The sequence below is a fragment of the Babylonia areolata genome, chromosome 21, assembly GCF_041734735.1.
Source record: "Babylonia areolata isolate BAREFJ2019XMU chromosome 21, ASM4173473v1, whole genome shotgun sequence".
Taxonomy (NCBI): domain Eukaryota; kingdom Metazoa; phylum Mollusca; class Gastropoda; order Neogastropoda; family Buccinidae; genus Babylonia; species Babylonia areolata.
In genome coordinates, this window is record NC_134896.1 from 39,354,203 (window position 1) to 39,380,302 (window position 26,100).

The 26,100-nt window shown below is 40.0% G+C and overlaps 1 protein-coding gene across 1 annotated transcript; it reads left to right on the forward strand.

Annotated features, from left to right (window-relative positions):
* Positions 1-12,714, forward strand: LOC143296040 (retinol dehydrogenase 13-like). The gene is made up of 8 exons (XM_076607784.1): positions 1-169; positions 3,131-3,242; positions 4,045-4,163; positions 5,220-5,375; positions 6,091-6,195; positions 7,324-7,533; positions 9,213-9,420; positions 12,414-12,714. Exons 2-8 carry the CDS (start codon positions 3,172-3,174, stop codon positions 12,508-12,510), a joined length of 966 nt encoding a protein of 321 aa, XP_076463899.1. The 5' UTR covers positions 1-169; positions 3,131-3,171; the 3' UTR covers positions 12,511-12,714.
* The last annotated feature ends 13,386 nt before the right edge of the window (positions 12,715-26,100 follow it).

Sequence of the window (26,100 nt, forward strand, 5' to 3'; positions counted from 1 at the left end):
GTCTTGGGCGATGCCCCCGTGACAAAGCAAAGTTTCTATTCTGTTGTGTCCAAGAACATAAAACGAACAAGCGAGATTTTCGTTGCCTGCATTTAAATAGAGACACTGCCTCTACCTGGACATACAAAAACGAAAGTCCTTGGATACTGCCGCTTGGTGATTTCATCAGGTAGGACGCGTGTGCAAAAGCATGTGATGGTGGGTGCACCAAAGAGTTTCTGTGATCGGTTGCACCCAGTAAAGAACTTGAGTGACGCTGCACTTTGCACTCGGACTCAATTCTGTTTGCGTATCAGACCAACGAAACTGTTCCCTCAAACAAATGGACAAACTTTTTGATTGATTGGACAGATGGTCGCTAGTTGCTCATTCTCAAGGTGAACTTTTATACCGTTTCAATTTCCATGGATTTTGAAACTGAAAGTTACACAAATGATCAAAATACTGCAGGGAACAATGAACCCATCCTCATACATTAAAACTTGTAAATGTACATACGTAATGAAAGGGAACGAGAAATGTTTAAAATAACCAGTTACACTGATCGATTGCAACACACACACACACACACACACACACACACACACACACAGAGAGAGAAGAGAAAAAAACATTAAAGCTAATATTTTACAATAGGATTGCAGCAGAGTACAAAACTGAAACCTAATCTTTTAAATATATCGGATACAAAACACAGACAAGCTTTAACGAAACTCAGAATAAGTGCACATGACCTAAAGATTGAGAAAGGTAGATATTTAAATATTCCACAAGAAGACAGATTGTGCAACAAGTGTAACATACTGGAAGACGAAATCCATCTTCTTGATCATTGTATTAAATATAAAACCTTAAGGCAACAATTTTAAAAATATTCAAAATTCAAATAACCCAGGAAATATCCCCAGTCAGGTGATGCTAACAGATGATGAATATATACAAACAAGATTAGGAAATTTTGTTTATGAATGCTGCTGCAATTTATTGCATTAACTGATTGATTAATTGTGTCTTTTTCATTCATTCATTTAGTTACCATTGCACTTGTGTCTTATAAACCTTAAGGTTTCATGACAATAAAATCTATTCTATTCTATTCTATTCAACCCCCTCCCCCCCCCCCCCCTCCCACACACACACACACACCAACAGTGAGAAACGATAAAGAAAGAGAACGTTTGTGTGAGCAAAATAAAATTCTTATTAACAGTCTGTATATTTGGAACCAGTAACATAATCAACCAGATTGTAGATCAGCTGTCACACAGCGAGAGACTGTAACATGAAAGATATCATGTTGTTGATGGTGTGTCAAGTTATGTAAAATCTACATTTATAATTCCAGAGCTAATTAAGTAATTCGGATCTAAAGCCCTCATGGCCGAGACAGTGGGGAAGCAGCATGGGAAGACATTCTCAAGACATGGCAAGACATTCTCCACTATAATAATTATAAAAAAATCTAGCCCAGATAGTTGGGACAGCTGTTGCCTCTTCTGCTGTTATATATAAGATTCCAGAGTATGATAATAATCCAAAGCTAATATCCCAGCAACAATGATTGCATAGTATGGAGATTCTTCATTATATTTTTTAAGTAGTGACTTGGTCAGTTGGTGACCATGTAAAAGCAGGAAAAGGCAAAAACAGAAGTACCCGAGTAGATAAAACTATGAATAAAATCAACTGCTCCAGTGTTTTGTATCATGCGTATTTTGTCAGATATTGATATTATTAAGGGAAGGCATATATATATATATTGTCTGCTAGTTTCACATCACACCAATAATTGTATGTTTTTGTGTTTATAGATATATATATATGTTTAAGCTTAAATTTAACATGTCAGTTTGATCTGTTGCGATGCATGAAAAAAAAAATCTTTATTGTCAGTTTGGTCCTGTGGCATACATGTTTGTCAAATGATTTGTTTTGAGCACTTATTTATATCTAATATGATATCTGAATTTGCCAGTACTGTGCTACTAGGTGTTCTTGTTGCAGTCCCCTTTGTGTATGTGTGTGTGTGTGTGTACGCGCACGCACTTTGTGTGAGTTTAAGCATACACTTTATGTGTGTTTGTGTGTGTTTTTGTCTGTGTGTGTGAGACTGAGAGAGAGAGAGAATATTATGAGTTATGTTCATAAATATTGAAAAAAAAATCACTTGGAATGGAAATCAAGCCTATTGACCACAAAGTTGACCCCCAAGAAAACCTTGATTTCTACTGCATGCCCATTGATATGACATCGTCTGGTGCTGGTGTCATGACATGCTTTATTTTCATTTGTACATGATGCATCCACAAACTGTAGATTTAGGATTAAAGTTATGAGTAGAGCAGAATGCTGATCTCATATTTACAGTTTTGTTTGATGCTGCACTAAAAAATGCCAAAACAAAAAATACACATGTAATGATGCATATATATAATTATAACACACACACACACACACACACACACACACACACACACACATATATATATATATATATATATATATATTGTAAAACAACAATTTATAAAGAAATTAAAGATGACAGTGTTAGCAAATTTTTTACAACAAGCAGTATAATTGTTTCTAGTTGTAGGATTTAGGCGTATGTGTCTTTTTATCTCTTGTCAAAATGTATTGTATAGATTTTTTTGTATCTGTATTTGTATTTCTTTTTATCACAACAGATTTCTCTGTGTGAAATTCCCCAGGGAGAGCACGTTGCTACACTACATCACCACCCTTTTTTTTTTTTTTTTTTCCTGCGTGCAGTTTTATTTGTTTTTCCCATCAAAGTGGATTTTTCTACAGAATTTTGCCAGGAACAACCTTTTTGTTGCTGTGGGCTCTTTTACGTGCGCTAAGTGCATGCTGCACACAGGACCTCGGTTTATCGTCTTATCCACATGACTAGCGTCCAGACCACACTCAAGGTCTAGTGGAGGGAGAGAAAATATCGGCGGCTGAGCCGTGATTCAGCGTGCTCAGATTCTCTTGTTTCCTAAGCAGACGCGTTACCTCTAGGCCATCACTCCAAGATCATATATATAATTCTCACCTAGCACTGAAACTAATGAACATGTTTAATGATGTTTCCTGCTGCTGCTGTTTATGATTATTCTTATCATTTCAGATTTGATAAGTGTTGTTGGCAACGCCAGAGATCCGAGAAACATGAGTCTTCCACCTTATGTTGTTCCTCTCAGCATCTTTGGAACTGCTGCTGGAGGCATTGTTCTGTTAAAGTAAGTTTATGTGTGTGTGTGAGGGGGTGGGGGTAGTGGTGGGTGGAAGAAGTGGGTGGTCGGAGGGTATGTGTGTGGAAGGGGTGGGAGAGGGCTGGGGATGTATATATGTGAGTAGGGGGTGGATTGGTGTGTATGTGTGTGTGTGTGTGTGTGTGTGTAATTTTTTTTAATGTTTTTTTGTGTTTGAGTCTCACAACTATTTTTACTTAACATTTTTCTCCTACCTCTCCCAGTATTCTTGTATTCAAGTGTTCCAATATAGCTTTAGTGCTTTGGTTAACTGTCTCTTTTTCTTCTCCTACTTCTTCCAGTAGATTGATTCTTGTATTCAAGATTTCCAATACCAATTATGAATAAACTATAATGATACAGATCAGGTTAACAGTCTATTTATTTTCTCCTACTTCTTCCAGTAGATTGATTCCTGTATTCAAGATTTCCAATACCAATTATGTATAAACTATAATGATATAGATTAGGTTAACAGTCTATTAATTTCTCCTACTTCTTCCAATAGATTGATTCTTGTGTTCAGGTATTCTAGTACCATAAATATATATTTCAATATGAATTTGGTTAGCAATCTCTTTACCTTCTTCTGTACTTCTCCCAAGAGACTGATTCTTGTATTGAAGTGTTTCAATACCTGTTAAATATTTTTATACTGATCTGGTGAACAATCTCATTATTTTCTCTTACTTCTTCCAAGAGATTGGTTCTTGTAATCAAGTGTTCCAATACCAGTTATATATTTTGATATGGATTTGGTTGACTTTATCTTCTGCTTCTGCCTTAACAGAGATTACATGTCTGGTGGGCGATTCTCCGGCAAGGAGAGGATCCCAGGCAAAACAGTCATTATCACTGGTGCCAACACCGGCATCGGCAAGGAAACGGCAAAAGAACTGGCCCGCAGAGGTGAGTTGTGATTCAACATGTGTGAACTGTTACAGCATACTGTGCATGTCAAAAGTGGCAAAAGCATAAAAATTTCTTTTAATCTTTGAATCATCGCTGGGGCTTAGGATGCAGGTATTGATTTGAATTGAGGATGTTGTTTTTTTAAGCAGTGGTCAAGTGATATCCAAATTTTATTGTATTGTATGACTTTCTTGCCATAACAGATTTCTTTGCATGAAATTTGGGCTGGTCTTCCCAGCAAGATCGCATTGTCACACTGTGTGCCACCCTTTTTTTTCTTCTTATTTTCTGTCTCCAAGTGTATTTGTTTTACTATCAGAGTGAATTTTTCAACATAATTTTGCCGTGGACAACTCTTTAGATGCCATGGGTTCTTTTACATACACTAAATAGCATATTGCACATAGGACAGCAGTTTATTGTCTCATCCAAAAGACTCGCACTCAGACCACCACTCATGGCCAGGTGGAGGGGGCAGAAAAAAATCCCAGTCCATGTATAGGCCTTAAACCAGTGGACTCTCACTTCTTAATGGGGCACATTGTCGCTAGGCCTCCATTCAGCATACTGTGTGTGTGTCACAGGACAGAGCTTTATGTTATGCCATGTAACTGCAGTGCTCTGTTGTGCCATACATACAGGTGGTTGAAGGGAGGGTTAGAGAGGAAGGTGGTAGAATGGTCAAGATGCTCTTCTGCCAATACAGAGTCTTTGAGGGTCTGGGTTTGAATCCCTCTCTCAATTTTTCTCCCAGGTTTGACTGGAAAGTCAATAGGAACGTCTAGTCACTCGGATGAGACGATAAACTGAGGTCCTGTGTGCAGCATGCAGTTGGCGCATGGAAAAAGAACCCATGGCAATGAGAGTTTTGTCCTCTGGCAAAATACTGTATAAGAAATCCAGTCACAAAAATGTATATGTATGCATGCACTCAAAGCCTGGGTTATTCTGCTGGTTAGGCATCATCCTAGCAGATGTCAAATAGTGTATTATGGATTTTTCGGAATGCAGTGACGCCTCCTTGAGAAACTGAAACTAAAACTGAAACTACAGGTGGTCGCGTCATACTGGCCTGTCGGGACCTGGAGAAGGCGGAGCAAGCGAAAGCGGAGATTGTACTGGAGACGGCCAACCGCAACATAGTCATCAAGAAACTGGATCTAGCATCCATGGGGTCCATACGGGCCTTCGCCAAGGACATCAACGCATGTAGGAACCATGTTTGTCTCTTTCAGTTGATAGTGATGATAATGGCCATAAAGGATTTGTTTGATTTTGTTTTGTTTTGCTCGCCCCACCATCATTGCTGTTCATGTGACGTTTCTCGCATGACACTTGTTCAGGTTCCCTCATACATTGCATAACTAGGCCAGCGCTGATATCCATCAAGAGAACTGCCCATTTTAGGCCGCCAGGAGGCCACACACCTTTTGTCTCTTTCAGTTGAAAATAAAAGCAATGAACGGTTTGTTTGTTTCTGTTTTGTTTTGTTTTGCTGCCCATGTATTATTTCATGGACATTTCTTCCACACTGCCCTTTCTGAGTCCCCCCAAACACAGCCTTACCTGGGTTTGCCTGACAGTAGTCTCAGCGCTGGCATTCCTCAAGAAACTATCAGTGTTAGGTTGCCAGGAGGCCACTCAACAGAGGAGACCCTGCACTGCTGCCGAGTCACTCAGGTGGTGTTTAGTGGTGCCCAGGACACCACCCACTACCAAGCTCACTCAATGTGGCATTGTTCTGGTTACATCTGTTCATACATAATTTTGTTTCATCCCACAACCCCCCACCCCCCCACCCCCCCCAATCTTTGTGGGAGAAGCAAAAAGAACAAAACTGTTAGTACTAGTAGAAGTCATCATAGTAATTAAAAATTAAAAAAAAGGGAGGATAACACTACAGGTGTTGCTGTATGATTGACAGCGGAGCCACATGTGGATATCCTGATCAACAACGCCGGCATCATGAGGTGCCCCAAAATGCTGACCGAGGATGGCTTTGAGATGCAGTTGGGAGTCAACCATCTGGGTAAGTGTTTAACTTTTCTGGCACTCTGTAACTGCGAATGCACTTATATGAGTGTGTGTGTTTAGGAACAAGCACGCATCTTAATCATGCATGCACATGCACACATACACTTACCCACGTGCTTGTATACGCATGCATGCTTACATGCATTAAAGATACTGTAACCTGTATGACCTGTCAGCATTTGGTGAGTTGTGTAAACAAGTACATTCCCAGCATGCACACTCTGAAAACAGAATGTGGCTGCTTTCATGCTGAGGAAAAAACCTGTCATACACGTAAAAGCCTACTTACGCAAGTGAGTGAATGCAGGAGTTGCATTGTACAAACATGGAAGGAAGAGCCTTTTACTAGTTTTAGAAGAAACAACGCATTAAAAGCGTGGATTGGGTGTCACATAGAAGTCCTGTGGAATGCGTTTAGAAGAGGGCTTACTAAAAATGTCTTGCTAACATGGTGGTGATGTGATGGTACTAAACTTCTTTCTGAGAACTTTTATAAATGTTACATATTTGAATTACCATTGCTTTTTCCTTCGTTTGTGTGTGTGTGTGTGTATGTGCGTGTGTGTCCGTGTGTCTGTGTGTGTCTGTTAACATTGAATGCACAGAGAGATAGATGTGCACAAGGATACACATGTGATTATATTTTTCTTTCTTTCAGCAAGAACCTCCTCACGTTTTTTGTTGTCTTTATGAGTAGTTGTAATTCTAGGTTTGATGTGGATCATGAATTGATTTGTTTAACTCTTTCACCACCATAAGTGACTTTAGTCGACCAGGCAGTGGACCACCTTAGGTGACTTCAGTCAACAACAAGAGGTCATGTCAAAAGCGCCATTTTTCACATTGTTAACAAACCTTGACAGATGCAGCCCATTTCCCTTGCAGTAGAACAGTGACAGTGACAGTATTGTTTATACTTGAGCCGAAGTCTGTGACTGAGAGCTTTGAGGCTAAAATATTTGGAGCTGGAGAGTATTTTTCACACATAAACTTGGCATTGAAAGAGTTAAGCTGATGAATGTCATAGACATAAGGAAATAAGGAAACATACATAAGGAAATGACAGATGGAAGGATTTTTGATCGGATCTGCAAGACTCAAGTGTTCTCTCTTTTTTTTCCAGGTCATTTTCTTTTAACCAATTTACTCCTGGACAAGATAAAGGCGTCGTCACCGAGTCGTATCATCAACGTGTCCAGTCTGGCACATACCCGCGGTCACATCAACTTTGACGACCTCAACAGTGCCAAGTCTTATGACCCTGGGGCAGCCTATGCTCAGAGCAAGCTAGCTAACGTGCTGTTCACTCGTGAGCTGGCAAAAAAACTGGAGAGTGAGTATTGGTGTTACTGTCTGGCTTATGGTTTGCAGTGATGATCTTTTTGTTAGAGATTTTTTTTTTCTTTTTACATGTAACTGGCTTTGGGTTTGCTGAGTTCATCTTTTTGTTAAAGTTTTTAGATTTTTTTTACATGTTGCCATTGTATGGTTAAGGTTTGTGAAACTTAACACTTTCAGTGCCGCAGAATATATTGTAAGAATGTTACAGAAGTGCTTTCACCTTGCCAGGGAGTTTTGAGGATTCAGGGTAATAAAGATACAGAAAAGAAAGTATTATGTTGTGTGAAGGGGAATGAATGAGGGTACTGAATCTGGGCTTTTTTTTTCCCCAAAAAAATTATTTTGACTGCCGAGAACTATTCACACTGTGCATACCAGTTTTCCTCTCCCCTGCAGTGTCATATAGGTTATGAAAACATGAACCTACTCAGCATGCTTACCCCCACCCCCACCCCGCCCCCCTTATCCCCCCCAAAAAAGAGTATGGTTACCTTAACAGCAGGGTAAAAACAGTCCTTCCCATTGCACATGTATGTGAGCGAACATGGAAGTTGTAGCCTTACAAACTGGAGTGGTGGCCTTGTTCATCAGCTAAGGAAGTGAGAGAATCTGAGCACACACACATGCACACTCAGAGAGACATGTGATGTTTTACATGTAATGAATGTTTTGTTTATTTACCCCACCACTTAGGCAGCCATACTCTGTTTCGGGGGGGGGGGGGTGCATGCTGGGTATGTTCTTCTTTCCATACCCACCGAATACTGACATGGAATACAGGATCTTTAACATGCGTATTTGATCTTCTGCTTGCGTATACACATGAAGGGGGGTTCAGGCATTAGCAGGTCTGCACATGTATTAATGTGGGAGATTGGAAAAAAATCTCCACCCTTTACCCACCAGGCGCCGTCACCGAGATTCAAACCCAGGACCCTCAGATTGAAAGTCCAATGCTTTAACCCTCGGCTGTTGCGCCCAATGGCACAGTACAGTACAGTGGATGGAATACAGCGCAGAAAGAAAGAAAGAGAAACAAGAGGCAAGGCCTTCAAGACTCACTTGTGATACATTTAAAAAAAAAACCCAAGCTTTTTATGTATTGAGTATAATTTCAAAATGTAATGTTTAAGATGAGAAAGATCAGTTTAAAGCAAATTAAGTCCCCTAGCATTAATTACAGAGTAATTTCCCTTTTTTACTATCTGCACCAAAAACGTTTTCAAAATAAATAAAACTTCCATGCTTAGCAAAAGAAGTTCCTGTTTGAACAGAAAATGATAATAATGACTGCTCTTGTTGTTGGGTCAGAATATCAGATCAAAGTGCCAAGTTTAGAGAATACAAAAAATATAAATATAACAGTAAATGCAGTTTGCATATAATTAGGCTTCATTTTCTTTTTTTTTTTTTTTTTGAGCCCATCCCAGAGGTGCAATATTGTTTTAAACAAGATGACTGGAAAGAAGTGAATTTTTCCTATTTTTTATGCCTAATTTGGTGTCAACTGACAAAGTATTTGCAGAGAAAATGTCAATGTTAAAGTTTACCACGGACACACAGACACACACACACACACACACACACACTGACAACCGAACACCGGGTTAAAACATAGACTCACTTTGTTTACACAAGTGAGTCAAAAAATGTATCCCCCTTTATCCACAGACACTGGTGTGACGGTGAACTCCTTACACCCCGGGGTGGTCAAAACGGAGCTGGGACGACACATGTCCTTCTTCAAATCCACGGTGTCCAGCTTTCTGCTGTCTCCTCTGATCTGGCTGCTGTTGAAGTCACCCGTGCAGGGGGCTCAGACCACACTATGCTGTGCTTTGTCGACAGAGTTGGAGGGCATTTCAGGAAAATATTTCAGGTGACAGGTTTTTTTTTGTTGTTGTTTTTGTTGTTGTTTGTTTTATGTGTGTGTGTGTGTGTGTATGTTATTTTATTTTTATTCCGTCTTTGGGTTTACAATTTTGATGTAGTGTCATGAGAGGTCATCTCATTAATGATTTTATACCACATTATTAAACATTCATTCTGATATAATGTGCAAAGGTAGATTTTTCTTTTGCTATTGGATACGTACATACATGCATAAACGAAATCAAGTAATGCATAAAGTCATACCTAAATATGATAACACAGATACACACACCTACATGCAAGCTCGTGTAGCATGTCTGCACATGAGAGAAAGATGATTAGCACAAAAGATAAAAAAGAAACATACAGAAGAACTAGATGTTCTACAATTTTTTTACGAAGAAAAGATAACACACTTTGTGTACTATTATATTTTGTGTTCAGCTGTGTACAGGAATATTAGAGAGTCAGATAGAATAGTTCTTAGCCATGGTGAGCTTTTTTCTCGTCGTATGTGTGGTTTTTTGTGTTTCATTTGCACTGTTTCATTGGCATTATTTTTCCAGCACCGCTCACTCTGAGTCCCCCAAACACAGCCACACCCACGTTTTAGTCTGTCGTGGTCCCCAACTTCAGTGGTTTTCAGTTGCAGCTGTTTTGATTTACCATGCTTTAGGGCACCACCTTTTAAGCCTCCTACTGATGACAGTAATCGCTGAGGTGACACAGTTTCTTTGTCGTTAAAGTTTCGGGTTGTCATTGCATGTGGACTGATCCAAAATATATGTCACGCCACATCTATATGAAAGAATTTTTTTTAGTTTCAAGACCAGATACCTGATCTACACACAAACCCAACACGCTGGTAAGGCCTTGAGAATTACAGGATATTAAACACACCTTGTTGAAGGTGAAAAAAAATTGCTTAAAACCTCTCGAAAGTATATACAAACGTTCCCTTAAGCTCATTCTACTTAACCCCTAGGCTGCCTGCATGACGAGATAACTCGTCATGGCAAGCATGTATGCTTCGCTGCCACAATGACGAGATAACTCGTCATCGAAATATTCTGACTTTTCCCTGCTTTGCATTCAGTTCGTTGACAAAAATGCTGGTAGCTTTAGCTTGGGGAATCTTTCTGGATTCTATTCATAGCTAGAAACACCATCTGCGTCATAAGGCAGTCCTTTATTTGAACGTTTTGGTTGGGTTACTGGCCGCAGTCTTTGCCTTTATTCATTTCCCTTTCAGAAAATATATACTTTTAGCACAGAATTTTTTGAAAATTTATACCCGTTTTTGGTGAAAAAACCCTGGCAAATAGATTTCACTTAAATCTTATTTTCCTGGCAGCGAAAGGGTTAAAACTTCTATTCAAGCAAATGACTATGTTGAACTAAATATTCTCCCCTTTCATCTTAAATGTTGCTTTAACAAGGGTGTTTTTATGTTCAAAATTATGAAGAAATTTGCACCGCCCTATCTTTATAGGAAATTCCCGGAAAAAATCATTTGTAGCAAGAGTACCATTTTTACCCCTCGTCCAAGAACTAACCTTTTCATGTCATCTCTCACTTATTCAGGTGGTAAACTGTGGAATGAAATCCCCGAGTATCTTAGAAATAGATCTACCATAGCATCTTTCAAAAAAGCATATAAAAATATCTGATGCAACAAATGTAATTAGTTCCAGCAAAATCAAAGCATGTGATGAGATCCTAGTAAGCCAACATAGTTTGATTAATTGTTCTCCAACAGTGTGTAGGCAAGGGAAAAGGCGAGTGTAAATATGTGTGTGCATGTCCATGTACTTGTGTGTTCGAGTACATGTGTGTGATGCCTGTGTGTGCACACATGTGTGTGTTTGAAGGATTTCATGTGGCAATGTTTTGTATGATTTTCCCCTCCTCTTCCCTCTCATCTTCCACGTCCCTCTTCCCTCTCATCTTCCACGTCCCTCTCCCCTCCCTTCCGCATCCCTCTCCCCTCCTCTTCCCTCTCATCTTCCACGTCCCTCTCCCCTCCTCTTCCCTCCCTTCCGCATCCCTCTCCCCTCCTCTTCCCTCTCATCTTCCACGTCCCTCTTCCCTCTCATCTTCCACGTCCCTCTCCCCTCCTCTTCCCTCCCTTCCGCATCCCTCTCCCCTCCTCTTCCCTCTCATCTTCCACGTCCCTCTCCCCTCCTCTTCCCTCTCATCTTCCACGTCCCTCTCCCCTCCTCTTCCCTCTCATCTTCCACGTCCCTCTTCCCTCTCATCTTCCACGTCCCTCTCCCCTCCTCTTCCCTCCCTTCTGCATCCCTCTCCCCTCCTCTTCCCTCTCATCTTCCACGTCCCTCTCCCCTCCTCTTCCCTCTCCCTTCCTCTTCCCTCCCTTCCACACCCCTCTCCCCTCCCTTTCCCTCTCATCTTCCACGTCCCTCTCCCCTCCTCTTTCTTCTACCCTCCTCTCCCCTTCTCCCCTTCCCTCTTCTTCCATCTCCTTTCCTTCCCTCTCCCCTTACTTCTCCCTCCTCTTCCCTCTCTCCTCCTCCCCTTCCCTCTCCCCTTCCCTCCCCTCTCCCCTTACTTCTCCCTCCTCATCCCTCTCTCCTCCCCGTCCCTCTCCCCTCCTCCTCCCTCTCCCTGTCCTTCCCTCTCCTCCCCTTCCCTCTCCCTTTTTTCCTCCCGTCTCCCCTCCTCCCCTTTTCTCTTCTGTCACCACTACCTCTAGCTTTCTGTATCCATGCATTTATGATTTGTCTTTCGTCCTTCAGAGTCACTTACGCATGCATGTGAATGAGTGGCGTGCGAGCACTTTGGTTTGTCACTGCACAAAATTCAGTGCTGCATAAACTCTTATCATTATCAATATTATTATTATTATTATCATTGTTACTATTATGGTAATGATTATTACCATGGCAATACATGGGGATCATGTACCTGTGCTCCTGCATACTTGTTCTTTGTGTGTGTGTCTTGTGTCCCTCTTATTTTTTATTTTATTTTATTTTGCAGTGACTGCAAGGAGAAAGAAGTGGCAGAACAGGCGAAGGACGATGAAACGGCCAAGCGTCTGTGGGCCATCAGTGAAAAGTGGACAAGACTCTCGTGATTTCTCCACATCTAGCTACATGTCATGTTTGCTTCCCAAAATATCTATGTTTTTTTATAAACCGATGCTAAAAAAAAAAAAAGGTTACCATGACATGGTGATGTTTTATGCAACCACAAAGTGGGAGAGTGCGTTAATTCTGTGTTCATATTGGGTGTGATGTTTTCTTTTTTTGTTGTTGTTGGGGTTTTTTTTGGGGGGGGGGGGGGGGGGGGGTTAGGTGTTTTTGTTTTGCATGTCGGTGCAGCCACATTCATGTATTTCGTCTGTGATAGAAGTTAAACCGTTTTTTGTGAAAATTCCACTGTTGTGTCATCTAGTTTTTGAGAGAAATTAAAAGGTTATAGTAGATAAGATCCCTATGATTGTTTTCTTGCGTAAACTTTTTCTCTCTCCATAATTAAACACTTACAAAGACTTACAGCATACAGAATGTCAGCTGCATATATAACTTATATATTCTTGTTAGTGTGCCCCAAACCGGTGGTTTCAGTAAAAGGGGGGTTAATCCATACGGGTCTATGACTGAAGAATTCTGGCGAGGTTAGCTCCCTGTAATTGTGAGACGACAGTCAACAGAGAAAAAGTGGAACAGTGTCATTACAGGTGTTCCAGCAAGCTGGTTTCACTTCTTGTGAGTGTCGTTGCATAATGGGAATTTAAAGAGTGCTGGGATTGACATGATAATGAGAGATGGTCCAGTGGTAATGCACCCGATGGGAAGCAAGTGTCCACAGGTTCAAATCCCATATGTATGGACCCGGATTTTTACTCTCCCCATCAATAAGACCTAGAGTGGTGGATCTGGGTGCTAGTCTTCCGGTTGAGATGATAAACTAACGACCTGTTTACAGCATGTACTTAGGTTGTCCCGGGAAAACTTCTGTCGAAAAATCCACTTTCCTAGCAAAACGAGTACATTTGCAGACAGATTGAATAAAATAAAGGAAAGGGTGGTGCTGTATTGTGGCGCCACACTGCCCCTAAGGAGAGCAGCCCAAATTTCACGTAGAGTTATGTTATGACAAAAGGCAATGTAGCAGAATTAGATGCAATACAAATTGATACAATACAACGCAATGCAATGCACCACAGTGCAATGCAATACAATACAATACAGTACAATACAACACAATAAAATAAAATAAAATACAGCGTATCGCAATGCAATGCAATGCAGTGAAATACAGTACAATACAAACATTTAACTGACAGCTAACTTCCAGGTTAATTCCACCTGAGACAGTTTTGAGAATGATTGCTGCAAGTGAATTTTATTATATGTTGTTGTTGTGGGGTTTTGTGGGGTTGTTGTTTTTTTTTTTTTTTTTTTTCATTTCATACAATTGTCACGATCATGGTATCAACAGTCTCACTTGTATTTGTTGTTTGTTAACCTTGAATTTTTTTCTTTGAAATTGAGTTTTTCTTTTTTTTTTCTTCTTTTTTTCGTCAGCCTGACATATCATTTGTGGTCACATGGGCTCCACACACATGGAACTGAATTCATATGAATTGAGTTTGTTGACTGTCAGTTGAATGGAAAGCGTGTACATTTGGTACAGTCTAACCAGTTATGTACTGTCTGTGCTGATTTGCTCTGGCAATTAGGTAGTGATACTGTAAACACTGGAATGGGCAGTAACTGTCCTTTCTGCAGTGCAGTTTGCATGCGTGGACTTTTGATGTATTTTTGGTATGGCTTTGAGGTGGGGGGTTTTTTGGTTTTTTTTTTTTTTTTATCCTTTTTAACGATTTTTTTGAAAATCTGGGGATGATAAGCGAAAGGGCTGACAACCTCAGCACAGCTTAGTTCTACATAACTTAATCTACCCCACAACTAGATATCTGCTACAGCTGCCCTGGACCAGCACTATATGAGACCACCGCAGTAAATTACAAGGTGGTCCTCGAAAATAGTGAAATTCGATGGAAAATTGTTGATTTGACAGGTTGAACAAAGCTTCGTTTTCATTCTCCCAGAATCTGCAAACCGTTCAGCTTAGAGAATGCCAACTGTACCAAGCAAGATTAAACGTAAATTAGAATGGTGTGTTTGTACGAGAATACTTGTACCTGGTCCATGGGGGAAGGAATCATGGTACGAGTTTACTCACATCGGGAGAGGAATGAGTTAAACCTGATGGTTAAGGTAATATGTCATGAACCGTGTTGTTTGTATGTTTGTTGTTGTTGTCGGGTTTTTGTTGTTGTTGTTTTTTTAATTATTTTTTTTATTGTAACAGAGTTTTGTGTTTGAGTCTTTGATGCGGCTGAATTTACTGTTTAGCAGGGAATTCCGGATATGGCCCTGTGTGGTCGGTTAGACTATTAGCAACAAAGTCAAATGGCAAATGGATGCCAGGTGGGGGAATGATCTGAAGAAGAACAAAAGGAAAAAGATACTGAACTCACCTGTTATGACCTTTTATGAGAACACCTTGGCAGCATTAGGTAATCATTTTAAATGTATAGATTTTTAAGATACCGTGTACATATGTTTTTGTTGTTTTTTTTGTCTGTTAGATCAGTATTAAGCTATGGACAGTGTTCCAAAATGCAGACAGCATTTTTGGGGGTGTTTTTGTTTTCGTTTTGCTTTGGTATTTTTTAATGAAAGTGTTATGCCTCTTAAATGTACACTTTCTGTACAGTTTATATTGTTTATCTATTTGTGACTGTTGTCCAACACCAGTGGAAAAAAAAAAAAGTGGTTTGTTTTTGTTTTGTTTTCAGAAAATTAGAACTCCACATCTTGCTTAGAAAAAAAAAATGAAGATAAGGAATGATGTTTCCTTTGTTCATTTCTTCAATGTCTTAAACTCCACGTCCTCTCTGTGGGTGTTCTCAATCTGTGTGCAGCTTGCGAAGCCACTGGCCAGCCTAAGAAACGTGTCACAGAAGCACGTTTTAGGAGGGGCTGTGGCAGAATCAGATTGGCGATGGACTTATGATCCGGTGTTCACGAGTGGTCAGGGTTCAAGGCCCCGTTTCGGCATGGCGCTGTGTTGTATGGAAAAGCACTGTCATCTGATTTTGCTCACTCCACCCAGGTGTGAATGGGCACCTGACTTTGGTTGGGGAGGGTTGAAACGGTGAAAGGAGAGGACTGGGCCCCGCCTTCCTGTGCTGAGCCAGGGACACAGTGGGTGTGAATTCACTGCCCCAGTGGATGTAAAAGACTATGGGACCTTTAACATTCAACTTTAACCTCTCACACAACCCACTCAACCACCCTTCAGACCCATTCCACCCCCTCCACCCCCACTTTCTCTTTGTATCTCTCTTCTTTTTTCTTTCTTTTTTTTTTTCTTTTTTTATTTTAAATAATCTTTGTAGATTTAGATTCATCTCTGCACCCCATTTCACTCGCTATGATCAGGTGCAGATCCACCCTGTTTCCGCGTTCCCAGAATCAAGCACTCCACAGTCAACTGGCCATCGCTCTTTCTCTGTCTCTGGACTTTGTACTTGGAGTGAGCTCCTTTTGCTTCATGAGATAACTGCAGTCAGCTCTTTCAAGTCTAGCCTTAAAACTAGTAAACTGTCTCCTTCCAAAATAACTCAAGATAACTGCACTAAGCTCTTTCAAGTCTAGCCTTAAAACTAGAAACCTGTCTCCTTCCAAAATAACTCAAGATAACTGCACTAAGCTCTTTCAAGTCTAGCCTTAAAACTAGTAACCTTTCTCCTTCCAAAATAACTCAAGATAACTGCAGTCAGCTCTTTCAAGTCTAGCCTTAAAACTAGTAACCTGTCTCCTTCCAAAATAACTCAGGATAACTGCAGTCAGCTCTTTCAAGTCTAGCCTTAAAACTAGAAACCTGTCTCCTCTGTCAGCTCTTTCAAGTCTAGCCTTAAAACTAGAAACCTGTCTCCTTCCAAAATAACTCAGGATAACTGCAGTCAGCTCTTTCAAGTCTAGCCTTAAAACTAGTAAACTGTCTCCTTCCAAAATAACTCAAGATAACTGCAGTCAGCTCTTTCAAGTCTAGCCTTAAAACTAGAAACCTGTCTCCTTCCAAAATAACTCAAGATAACTGCAGTCAGCTCTTTCAAGTCTAGCCTTAAAACTAGTAATCTGTCTCCTTCCAAAATAACTCAAGATAACTGCAGTCAGCTCTTTCAAGTCTAGCCTTAAAACTAGAAACCTGTCTCCTTCCAATATAACTCTTCCCTCAACTCCCTCTTTTGGGTCTTCATTGTCTTTAGCTTTCTTTATACAGGTACTGTACCTGTAGTTTACATGTTTTGACTTGCATCCTTCAAAATGAGAGTTATGTATGTGTGTGTGAATGACTGGCGTGAATGTGCTTTGATTTGTCTCTGTACAAGATTCAGTGCGTCACGAATACTTTTATTATTATTACTCTTATGACAGAGGGATCATTTACATGTGCTCCTGCATGCTTGTTCTTTGTGTGTGTGTGTGTGTGTGTGTGTGTCTCACACTGGTCAAGAAGATCATTCTTGCTCAGTGTTCATTTTTGCCAGTGTTCACTGCTAAAAACTGTACTTTGAACTTAAGGCAAGGAAATGTCTCTCTCTCTCTCCCTCTCATTCTCTCTCTCACGGGTCAAGAAGATCAATCTGGCCAGGCCTTCAATGCTAAAACTGTACCTTGAACTCAAGGCAGGGGAATAAGTTGTCTTCCTTGTACTTGTTAATCTATCAGTGCATCTTCACATTCTGTTTTTTCTGGGGTGGGGGTGGGGAAGGGGGGTTTGTTTAGAGTATATATGAATAAAATATATCCAACTGGAAATTAATTATGCATCCACAGATCTGTCACTCACATCACACAATCTCTCATAGCCCACTGTAGATTCCAGCACACAATAAAACATGAAATTGTTTTTTGGGGGTCGTTTTTTTCTCCTAAATTTCTGCAGGTGTGTTTTGTGTTGATTTTTGCATGTGTGTATCATGTTACAAATTTTGTCATTCGTATAAAGATGTGCCACACATGACTGCAAATTTTGTTTGTTTATCGATGGAAGGAGAGTTTATTTGTACTTGATGTGATCACAAGTCATGAGTTTACTTCGTCTCTCATAGGTAATTCAGGGATCGGTTATTTGTATATTTTGTTATATTTGTCTATGTACTGGTGGTTTGCCTGGTTGGGTGCTAGTTTTATTTATTCATTTATTTATTTTGATGTTGTTGTTGTTTTCGTTTTATGTTTGTTCATTGTTGTTGGCTGGTTTTTGTTTGTTTGTTGTTTTTGTGTGTGTTTTTTTTTTCTTTGTGTGTGTGTGTGTGTGTTTGGTTTTCTTGACACATTGATTTTTGGTTGTTAATCAGAGACAATATGATTTCGAAGTTGTGAATAATACAGGGATGTATTCATTGCAACTTGATTTTTGCTTGTTGAGGTATTGTTTTAGTTTTTTTGTGTGTGTGTTCTCTCTCTCCCTCTCCTAACCCCTCCCTTTCTTACAATGCATTCAACAGAAGAAGATTATGGTTTGATTAATGAGATTCATTGATTGTACTGTGAAGTGGATTTCAGCTGTAGGTCTGGCTTTGTTTATAGCAACAACATTTTGCAAGAAAACTCAAATGCATATGTTTGACATGTTTTGACTCACAGTATTGTCCATTTTCATGTGCTTAGTGTGTGGTGTGTATCTGGGCCGAAAGTACAGTAAAGCATATATGAAGTCTGAAGCCATTCCTTTCTCTGTGTATCTTTCTCTCTGCCCCCTCCCAGCCTCCCCCACCCAATCCCCCCCCCCCCCCCCAAACCCTCTCCGCCCCCCCGCCACCCTTCTCTCTCTCATTTTTTTATTTTGCAGTTCCTCTATCATATTTTTCCAGTCCCCCTTGCTCTTCAGCATTCTTTGTTTCTTCTTTTAGGTCTTTTTGTTTCGAATGTGCTTTCCTGTTGTTCTTTTCCTTACTTTTCCCTGTGAGAGGTCAGTAACAGCTGTGAATGTGTAGGCTTTGTGTAGAGTCAAGCAGGTCTGGTAAAGTCATATAAAATGAGAGAACCATTTCCAGGGATGGAACGGTCTTAGAAAAATAAGTTTCTTTTTTTTTTTTTTCTCCGCATAGGCGAGTAGTAGTTTGCACAGGACAGGAATCAGACCCCTGCCGGAGTCTGCACTAGTGGGTTACGGTAAATATGTTACTTAAACGTAATTTTAGGAAGAAAATATCCTTTAACGCTTCAGGGTCTGGATAAGTATCGGAATTATAATCAAACCCTTGAAACCCATACCATTCATCAGATAGCTTAATGTGGCAGTCTAAAGGTTGAAACTTCTTTTTTTTTTCTTCTTTTTTTTTAACAAAAAGAGGTGAAAATTGAACATCCATACCAGGATACCCACCAGTCTCTTTCATCAGTGGTTCAGCAGACAGATTTTTGATTCAGTTTGGCTTTGTGTTCAGTATGGAAAATGTTCAGTCTGGTCTTGGAAAAGGTCTGGGTTAAAAGTGTGGAATTTGTTTGGTCACATCCTTCATGAATTTTATGTATTTTTTGGCAATTGTGAAGATCACATGTGTTGGCCACAGGGACAGTTATACAGGTTACTGTTTGTTCAATGTGCCTGATTATTGTAAATTGTTCACACAAAATTTGAAAAAAGGAAGCTTTAATAAAAGTTTTGTTTTAAAAGTTGCTCCTTAATATGTGCTTTTGTGTGTGTGTAGTAGTAGTAGTAGGAGTAGTCTTCAGTTTAATGGGGTTTTTTCCCAATTTTTGTGGGGAGGGGCGGCAGCGGGGAGTGGGGTGTCTGTGTTTAGAAGGGGGAGAGGCATGAATGTAGAAAAACAAAAGCAATATCTCTGTTCTCAACTCTGGGAGATCTAAAAATATCAGCAAAGGAAAGAGAACCCCAGTGTGTTCTCGTACTGAAACATTCTCGCCTGCAGAAGAAACTTTCAAAGTTAGTTTATCTTTGAAGCAGACGCGAGTATCATATGTGTGCTGCGTTTGCTATAGTTTATGCTGTGCTTTGTGTGAACGTTTTCTTTTACCTGTTATCCGTTTGTCCCAGTGGTCTAATTTTTGTTGCAAACTCATCCACTCATCCGCTAATTGAGCGTCTTGAAACTAGCTGCAAACTTCCGAACTCGCGTGCAAACTCGCGTGTGTGCGTTCGTGTGTGTGTGAGGAGGATGAGGAGGAATTTTGTTTAATGTCCAGTCAAGCACATCGGTGACTAAAGACATTTTTTTTAAATAGAGTATTGATGTATTCATTTGAATATTATCGTTTGGAAGATGAGGGGGTGAATGGTGAGTTTGGGGAAACTGGGTATAGTGGGGGGGGGGGGGGGCGGGGTGCTGAAATTTTAAACAAATATATAAATACAAATACAGAAAATTACTTAATGGACTTCGTAAAAGAGAAATCGTTAATCTAACACGCGAAACAACTGATATTGGATGCAAAAAGTCGAAACCATCAACGTTCTCATTCACTTGTGACAACGCACGTACTTTCGTGCAGGTAAGTCTCCATCATATTAAAGTAAAAAATTACATGCTTAATTATCACATTACTGAAACATATATATACACTTGACTTTAGAGTTTTATATGTAGCCCGTAATGAATCAGATAACAGTCTCAAAATTAAACTTGGAATTGGTCTCCGAATCGGACCTAAGTCTGAGAGAGTCCACTGACAAGGTTTTAGAGTTGAATGAAAGCACTTATTAAAGTCTCCTTCTAGTATGTTACTTATTTCCTTGTATGACAATGGGCAGCATACTTTTATTCTTCTGGTCGTTATAAAGGAATCTAGTATGGAATCGTATCGTAAAAAAAATCAACTTATGTACCTTTCTTAAATGGAACTATAATAAAAACCTATATAGTTTCAAACAATCATGAATACCTGATTTTGTGTATGTGAGTTTGTGTGTGTGTTGTTGTTTTTTGTACGCTGCGTATATGTGAATTATTAACGTTAACTTATGTAGCACATTTCCTTTAATAAGCTATGCCCATTCTCTTTTGCCTTCTTTCGCTTTTGCAAGTCAAGTTAGGCGAGAGATGGTGGAAGGCACAATATTGACGCCAATCACATACAACTCCCCTCTTCCCCTCCCAGTTTCTCCTTCTGCTATAACAGCAGCTTCTTCTTCTTCTTTTCTTCTTCTGCGTTCACTCGTATGCACACGAGTGGGCTTTTACGTGTATGACCGTTTTTACCCCGCCATGTAGGCAGCCATACTCCGTTTTCGGGCGTGTGCATGCTGGGTATGTTCTTGTTTCCATAACCCACAGAACGCTGAATTGGATTACAGGATCTTTAACGTGCGTATTTGATCTTCTGCTTGCATATACACACGAAGGGGGTTCAGGCACTAGCAGGTCTGCACATATGTTGACCTGGGAGATCGTAAAAATTTCCACCCTTTACCCACCAGGCGCCGTCACCGTGATTCGAACCCGGGAGTCTCAGATTGAAAGTCCAACGCTTTAACCATTCGGCTATTGCGCCCGTCTATAACAGCAGCAACAAGACTGATTCACATCTTCACCATATAAACTAGCTGTTTTGTTGTTCTTGTTGCTTATAGTCCAGCCGACCGCACAGGGCCATATCAGGACTGTCAAACCATACAAACGCTCAACCGTGTCAACACAAATGTCACATCTACAAAAAAAACCAACAAAAAAAACAACAACAAAAACCCCCACTACAACAGACCCACAAAACACAGTTCATGACACAGTATCCTAACTAGTATTTCGCTCCTTATGGCAAATAAGACTAGGCCATGCTGAGGACGCCAGCAGTTCCGCTTGATCTATCATCCCCAGGTTACATAAAAAAATTAAAACAAAATAAAATAAAAAATCGTAAAGAGGAAAAAACAATACTTCAAAGCCAAACAAAAAATACATAAAAAGGCCCACATAGCCAAATAACACTGCAGAATGGGTAGCTACTGTTCATCTCAGTGTTTACATCTCACTACCTGATCGCCAGAGCGAAACAGCACAGATAGGATATCACAGACTGCGGAAAAGAGGGAAAAAATGTGTCAAGGCTTGCTTGAAAAAAAGAAAGGAAAAGACTGGGAAGGCAGAAAAAGGACACAACAGTGAAGAATTTTTTATTTATTTATTTTTTTTAAAGGCAGAAGCATAGCTGTTTTGTATACCCATTCTAATTTCACATTTATCTAATGGTTTAGTATTCGCGCTATTCACCAAATGTTTTCCGTCATAGCTTCAAAATAACCAGTTTGAATAGTTTATCCAATGAACTGACAATGTTTCACTTATACTTAGCTTTTGACAATGCATATGTGCATTTGCGGGACTGTGTCTGAAAACTGTGAAGAACAGAGTTGCTTACACTGGTTATATAGAGTTGATGAAGTCCAGTCTATGTTTTAATTCTCCTGTCTCAAAAACCTTGGCTCAATACAGATTTTACTGGTGTATTAACTGCACATGAGGAAGTGGTGGAGTTGGTATCAGTGATCCACTGGCAAAGGCCCTTAATTGAGGTCAAGTTGTTCGCTACCTCACATGGTAGACATGTTGCTCATGATCATATGAAGTGCCTTTCGCTTTTCTTAGCCATGTGATTTGAGAGCTGTTGAGTGAGTATTTTTGTTGCTGTTAATGTAATTCAAGGTCTCTGTCCAAAGCTGGTGCAACGTACATGTCAACAAAATATGGTGTTATTACCAGCCGACGTGGCGAAGTGGTTAGCGTCGCGGACTGACGGCTTGGAGGACGCGGGTTCGAATCCCAGCGGAGGTGGGTTTTTCGGCCCGTGGCCGGGTCCTACCCAGAGTTGAGTGTGCTGTGGGCTTAAATGGGGAGACTGGGACCACACAGTCGAGTGTCATCCACTTCAAGGATGCGTCTTTGAGTGTGTTGCTCTAATTACTTGACCAACACGGTAAGTGTCTGTATCTCTCGGGCCTGGTTAACGACGGGATATCATTATGACAGGAAGCGTAGAGTACAGCCTTGTCACGCAGTCCCAATCCAAATGAACCTCCATAGCATCATCGTCATCCTCCTCCTCCATCATCATAAATATAAACAAAACAGTCTCAAAGTCTGTGGCCTTTCATGCTCTGCTGTCATGGTGACCTCAGTTTCGATACCCCTCCACTTCTGTGCTTGGGGTGAGTCCTGTCAGCGTTGGCAGGTTCATGAGGGGCTATTGTTTGAGGGACGTCAGTGGTGGCGGTCTCCACTCTGTGAGGGACGCTCACTCAGTCTGGCTCCGCGACTAAGCCATTATTGTCGTTAGTAGGGGGCTTAGTATGTGGTGTCCTAAGTACGTTAAATCAGAACAGGCACCAATGAACACCACCGAAGTGACTCAGCAGCAGTACATGGTCTCCTCTGGTGTGTGGCCTCCTGGCGACCTAACATCGATAGTTCTCTGTGGACTGTCGACGCTGGAACAGCGACGGACGAACCCGGGTGAGACCGTGTATGGGGGAATCTAAATGAGCCTCGTGGGAGTAATGCCACTGAAACGGTGCAGATGATGGGGCAGCAAAAAAAAAACACACACAAAATTTATTGTTATTTTATTTATTGCTATTTTATTTTTGTGCTAAGTTTAAAAGATGTAGGCAATTACAGATTAAGATTGCTTGGTTTGATAAAATACTCCACCCTCCCCATCACTGTGTCCATCATCGTCAACACCTGCAGCGATTCCGATGACATCCACTTTGTCCAAGAAAAAACAGGGTAAGTTGCTTTAAAGTACGGTGCAAAATTGTCTTGACAGATGAATTGAAAAACAAAGCAAAAAAAAAAAAAAAAAAAAAAAAAAAAAAAAAAAACCAACAACCAACAACAAAGAACTGATGATTGAAAAGAAGCTAGTCAGTGAGTTAAAAGAAACAGTGTTGATGAGTTAAGAGTCGATGAGTTAAAAAAAAAAAAGAAAAAAGAAAAAAAGAAAAAGAAACAGGGACTCATTTCAAATTCAAAAGACTTTTATTATCTGCTTAAAACAATAAATACAGAAAAAATTTTTTGCGGTCATTCAGATAATTGTGAACAGATAAGTAAGTGATGTGAAAATAAATGAATAACCGGTACACCCTTCTGTTTGGTAAATAATTGTCGTCTGTGTATTTGAGACTTGGGTGCTCAGTTTGATCAAGAAAATGAAAGTGAAAGTTTAACGTGAAAGGAAATGATTTGAAACTTGAAGAAGACCAAATCAGTTCAGTTCAGTTAAGTAGTTTTCAATCAATGTCTCTTTATCTGCTGGTGATATTAGAAGGTAGCTCATATCGTCATACATTTTCAGAAATTCTGCCAATACAGTGTCCACGAGGGTCTGGGTTCGATTCCTAGTCTTGCCCTCTCTCCCAAGTTTGACTGGGAAATCAAATTGAACGTCTAGTTATTTGAATGAGATGATAAACATGGCGCACTGTAAAAGAACCCATAGTAGCATAAGTGTTGTCCTCCGGCAGAATTCCGTGGAAGAAATCCTCTCTGATAGGTACACAAATATATATATGCATGCACTTAAGGCCTGACAAGCGCGTTGGGTTATGCTGCTGGTCAGGCATATGCCTAGCAGATGTGGTGTAGCGTATATGGATTTGTCCAGACACAGTGAACACCGCTGAAGAAAGCGACCACTGTAGGCCTATAGTGACACAGCAGGCATTGAGGCACAAACTACTGAAGCAGGGAACATAACCAAAATATTTTGTGTAATAGTGAATATTATGTATAACCAAATTAAATGTGACTTTTAGTGATGAGAAAATATCAGATTATTTTCTAAGTTTCAGAGGCATTCGACAAGAAGAAAGTATTGTACCTGTTCTTTTTTCCATTATTCAAAAATGATGTTCAAACAAATAAAAGGCCTTGAATAGTAGATAACAGATGTTATCTGCTTAAAATTGAATTAACGTTTGTCAAGACTGATATTGAAAGACATGTGTGGTTACTTGTACTTTTATACACAAATGATACCGTTTTACTATCAGGTCTGCTGAAAGAACCTCTCTATCTTGAGAGAGAGAAAAAAAAAAGGGGAGATAAAAAGCCAGAACTGGAAACTCGAAAAGAACCCAAGAAATACCGAAAGAAAATCGCGTATGAGCACGAACAGAAAGAAATCTTAGAGACAACCAGAAAACAAAAAAAAATCTCTTGAAATTTGTTCGGAACTTGTTAATACCATGGTGATACCGCTTTTGTTGTATGGGTGTAACATTTGGGGGTATAAGAGTGTATATATTTTGGAGAAAATTGCAATCAACTGTTTTAATATTTATTCAGATGAATAGATATATTATGAATTATATAATATATGGGGGAAACAGGCATATATCCGGTCTCAGAACTTGTGAAGGCAAGAATGATCAGTTTTTGGAATGATGATGATATTATATACGACACAGAAAATGTCTTGTAGATTATACGGTATTTTGTTTCAGCTATATATGGAAGGATCCCCCACACCACCACCACCCTACCCCACCCCACCCCATCCCCTTTTTTTTTTTTTTTTTTTTTTTTTTTTTTACATCGCCATTGTGTAAGAAATATTAACAGAAAGTGGATTTCATTCGGAGACTTCTTTTTTTTTTATCACCAATTTCATTGTTTTAATTGCTGCTTGCATTTCAGTTTTTGGTGTATTACGCCAGTGTTGTTACCCAATATTTCCATACTAAACTGGGGTCAAAGGATTAAATATTCTGGATTCGTGTGTGTGTGTGTGTGTGTGTGTGTGTGTGTGTGTGTGTGAACACATACACATTTTGTTTTCTATTGTTTTGTCAGTGGAGGTAGGGGTGGGTGGGGGGTGGGGAGGTAACAGTCTGTGAGAGGACGAAGAGCATGTGTGCGGTGCGGGTGTGGATGTTTGTTTGCGTGCTTGTGTGTGTGTGTGTACACATGCTTCTTCGGGTATGATTATGCATTTGATGCAAGTATATTTTGTATGCATGTTTCACGTTCTTTTTTTGTTCTTTTTTTAAAAAAATTTTTAATTGTCAACGCCACAAGCTCACTACTTATGAGAAGGTGTGCGCTTCAATCTGCATCTTTATTGTTATTATCATTATCACTATTATCATTTATTATTATCATTGTCGTCATCATCATCATCATCATCCTCATCATCTTATATTCGTGTAGGGCCAATTATCGATCAGAGACCAAACTCCAAGTGGAATCATTCGCACAGCAGGCTGCCTACCTGGGTAGACGGAACCGAATGACAGCTGTCTCACTCACCATGATGTGAGCGATGTTGTGTCTCTCATGTTTGACGCTGTGTTATACTCGTACATTATACATGTATTAAGTATTCAGTATAACTACATTTATATGCGTACATGTTTGTGTGTCTCTTAGAACAACGGCAGATGTGTAAGTCGGCCAAAGTGCTAATATCTTCACCGTTGGAAAATAATGATTCATTCATTCATTCATTCATTCATTCATTCATTCATTTCATGTGTCATTCAGTCAGGCTTCAGTCACACAATTCATCGAAGTAGTAGTAGTAGTAGTAGTAGTAGTAGTAGTAGTAGTAGTAGTGGTGGTGGTAATAGCAGCTTCTTCTTCTTTTTTTTTTTTGTGTGTGTGTGTGTCCTCCCCTTA

Bases quoted from the DNA above. Each gene is read 5' to 3' on its own strand.
- LOC143296040 (XM_076607784.1), top strand. From the start codon at position 3,172: ATGAGTCTTCCACCTTATGTTGTTCCTCTCAGCATCTTTGGAACTGCT. The intron at 6,196-7,323 runs GTAAGTGTTTAA...TTTTTTTTCCAG, and splicing joins GTTGGGAGTCAACCATCTGG to GTCATTTTCTTTTAACCAAT. The intron at 9,421-12,413 runs GTGACAGGTTTT...TTTATTTTGCAG, and splicing joins ATTTCAGGAAAATATTTCAG to TGACTGCAAGGAGAAAGAAG.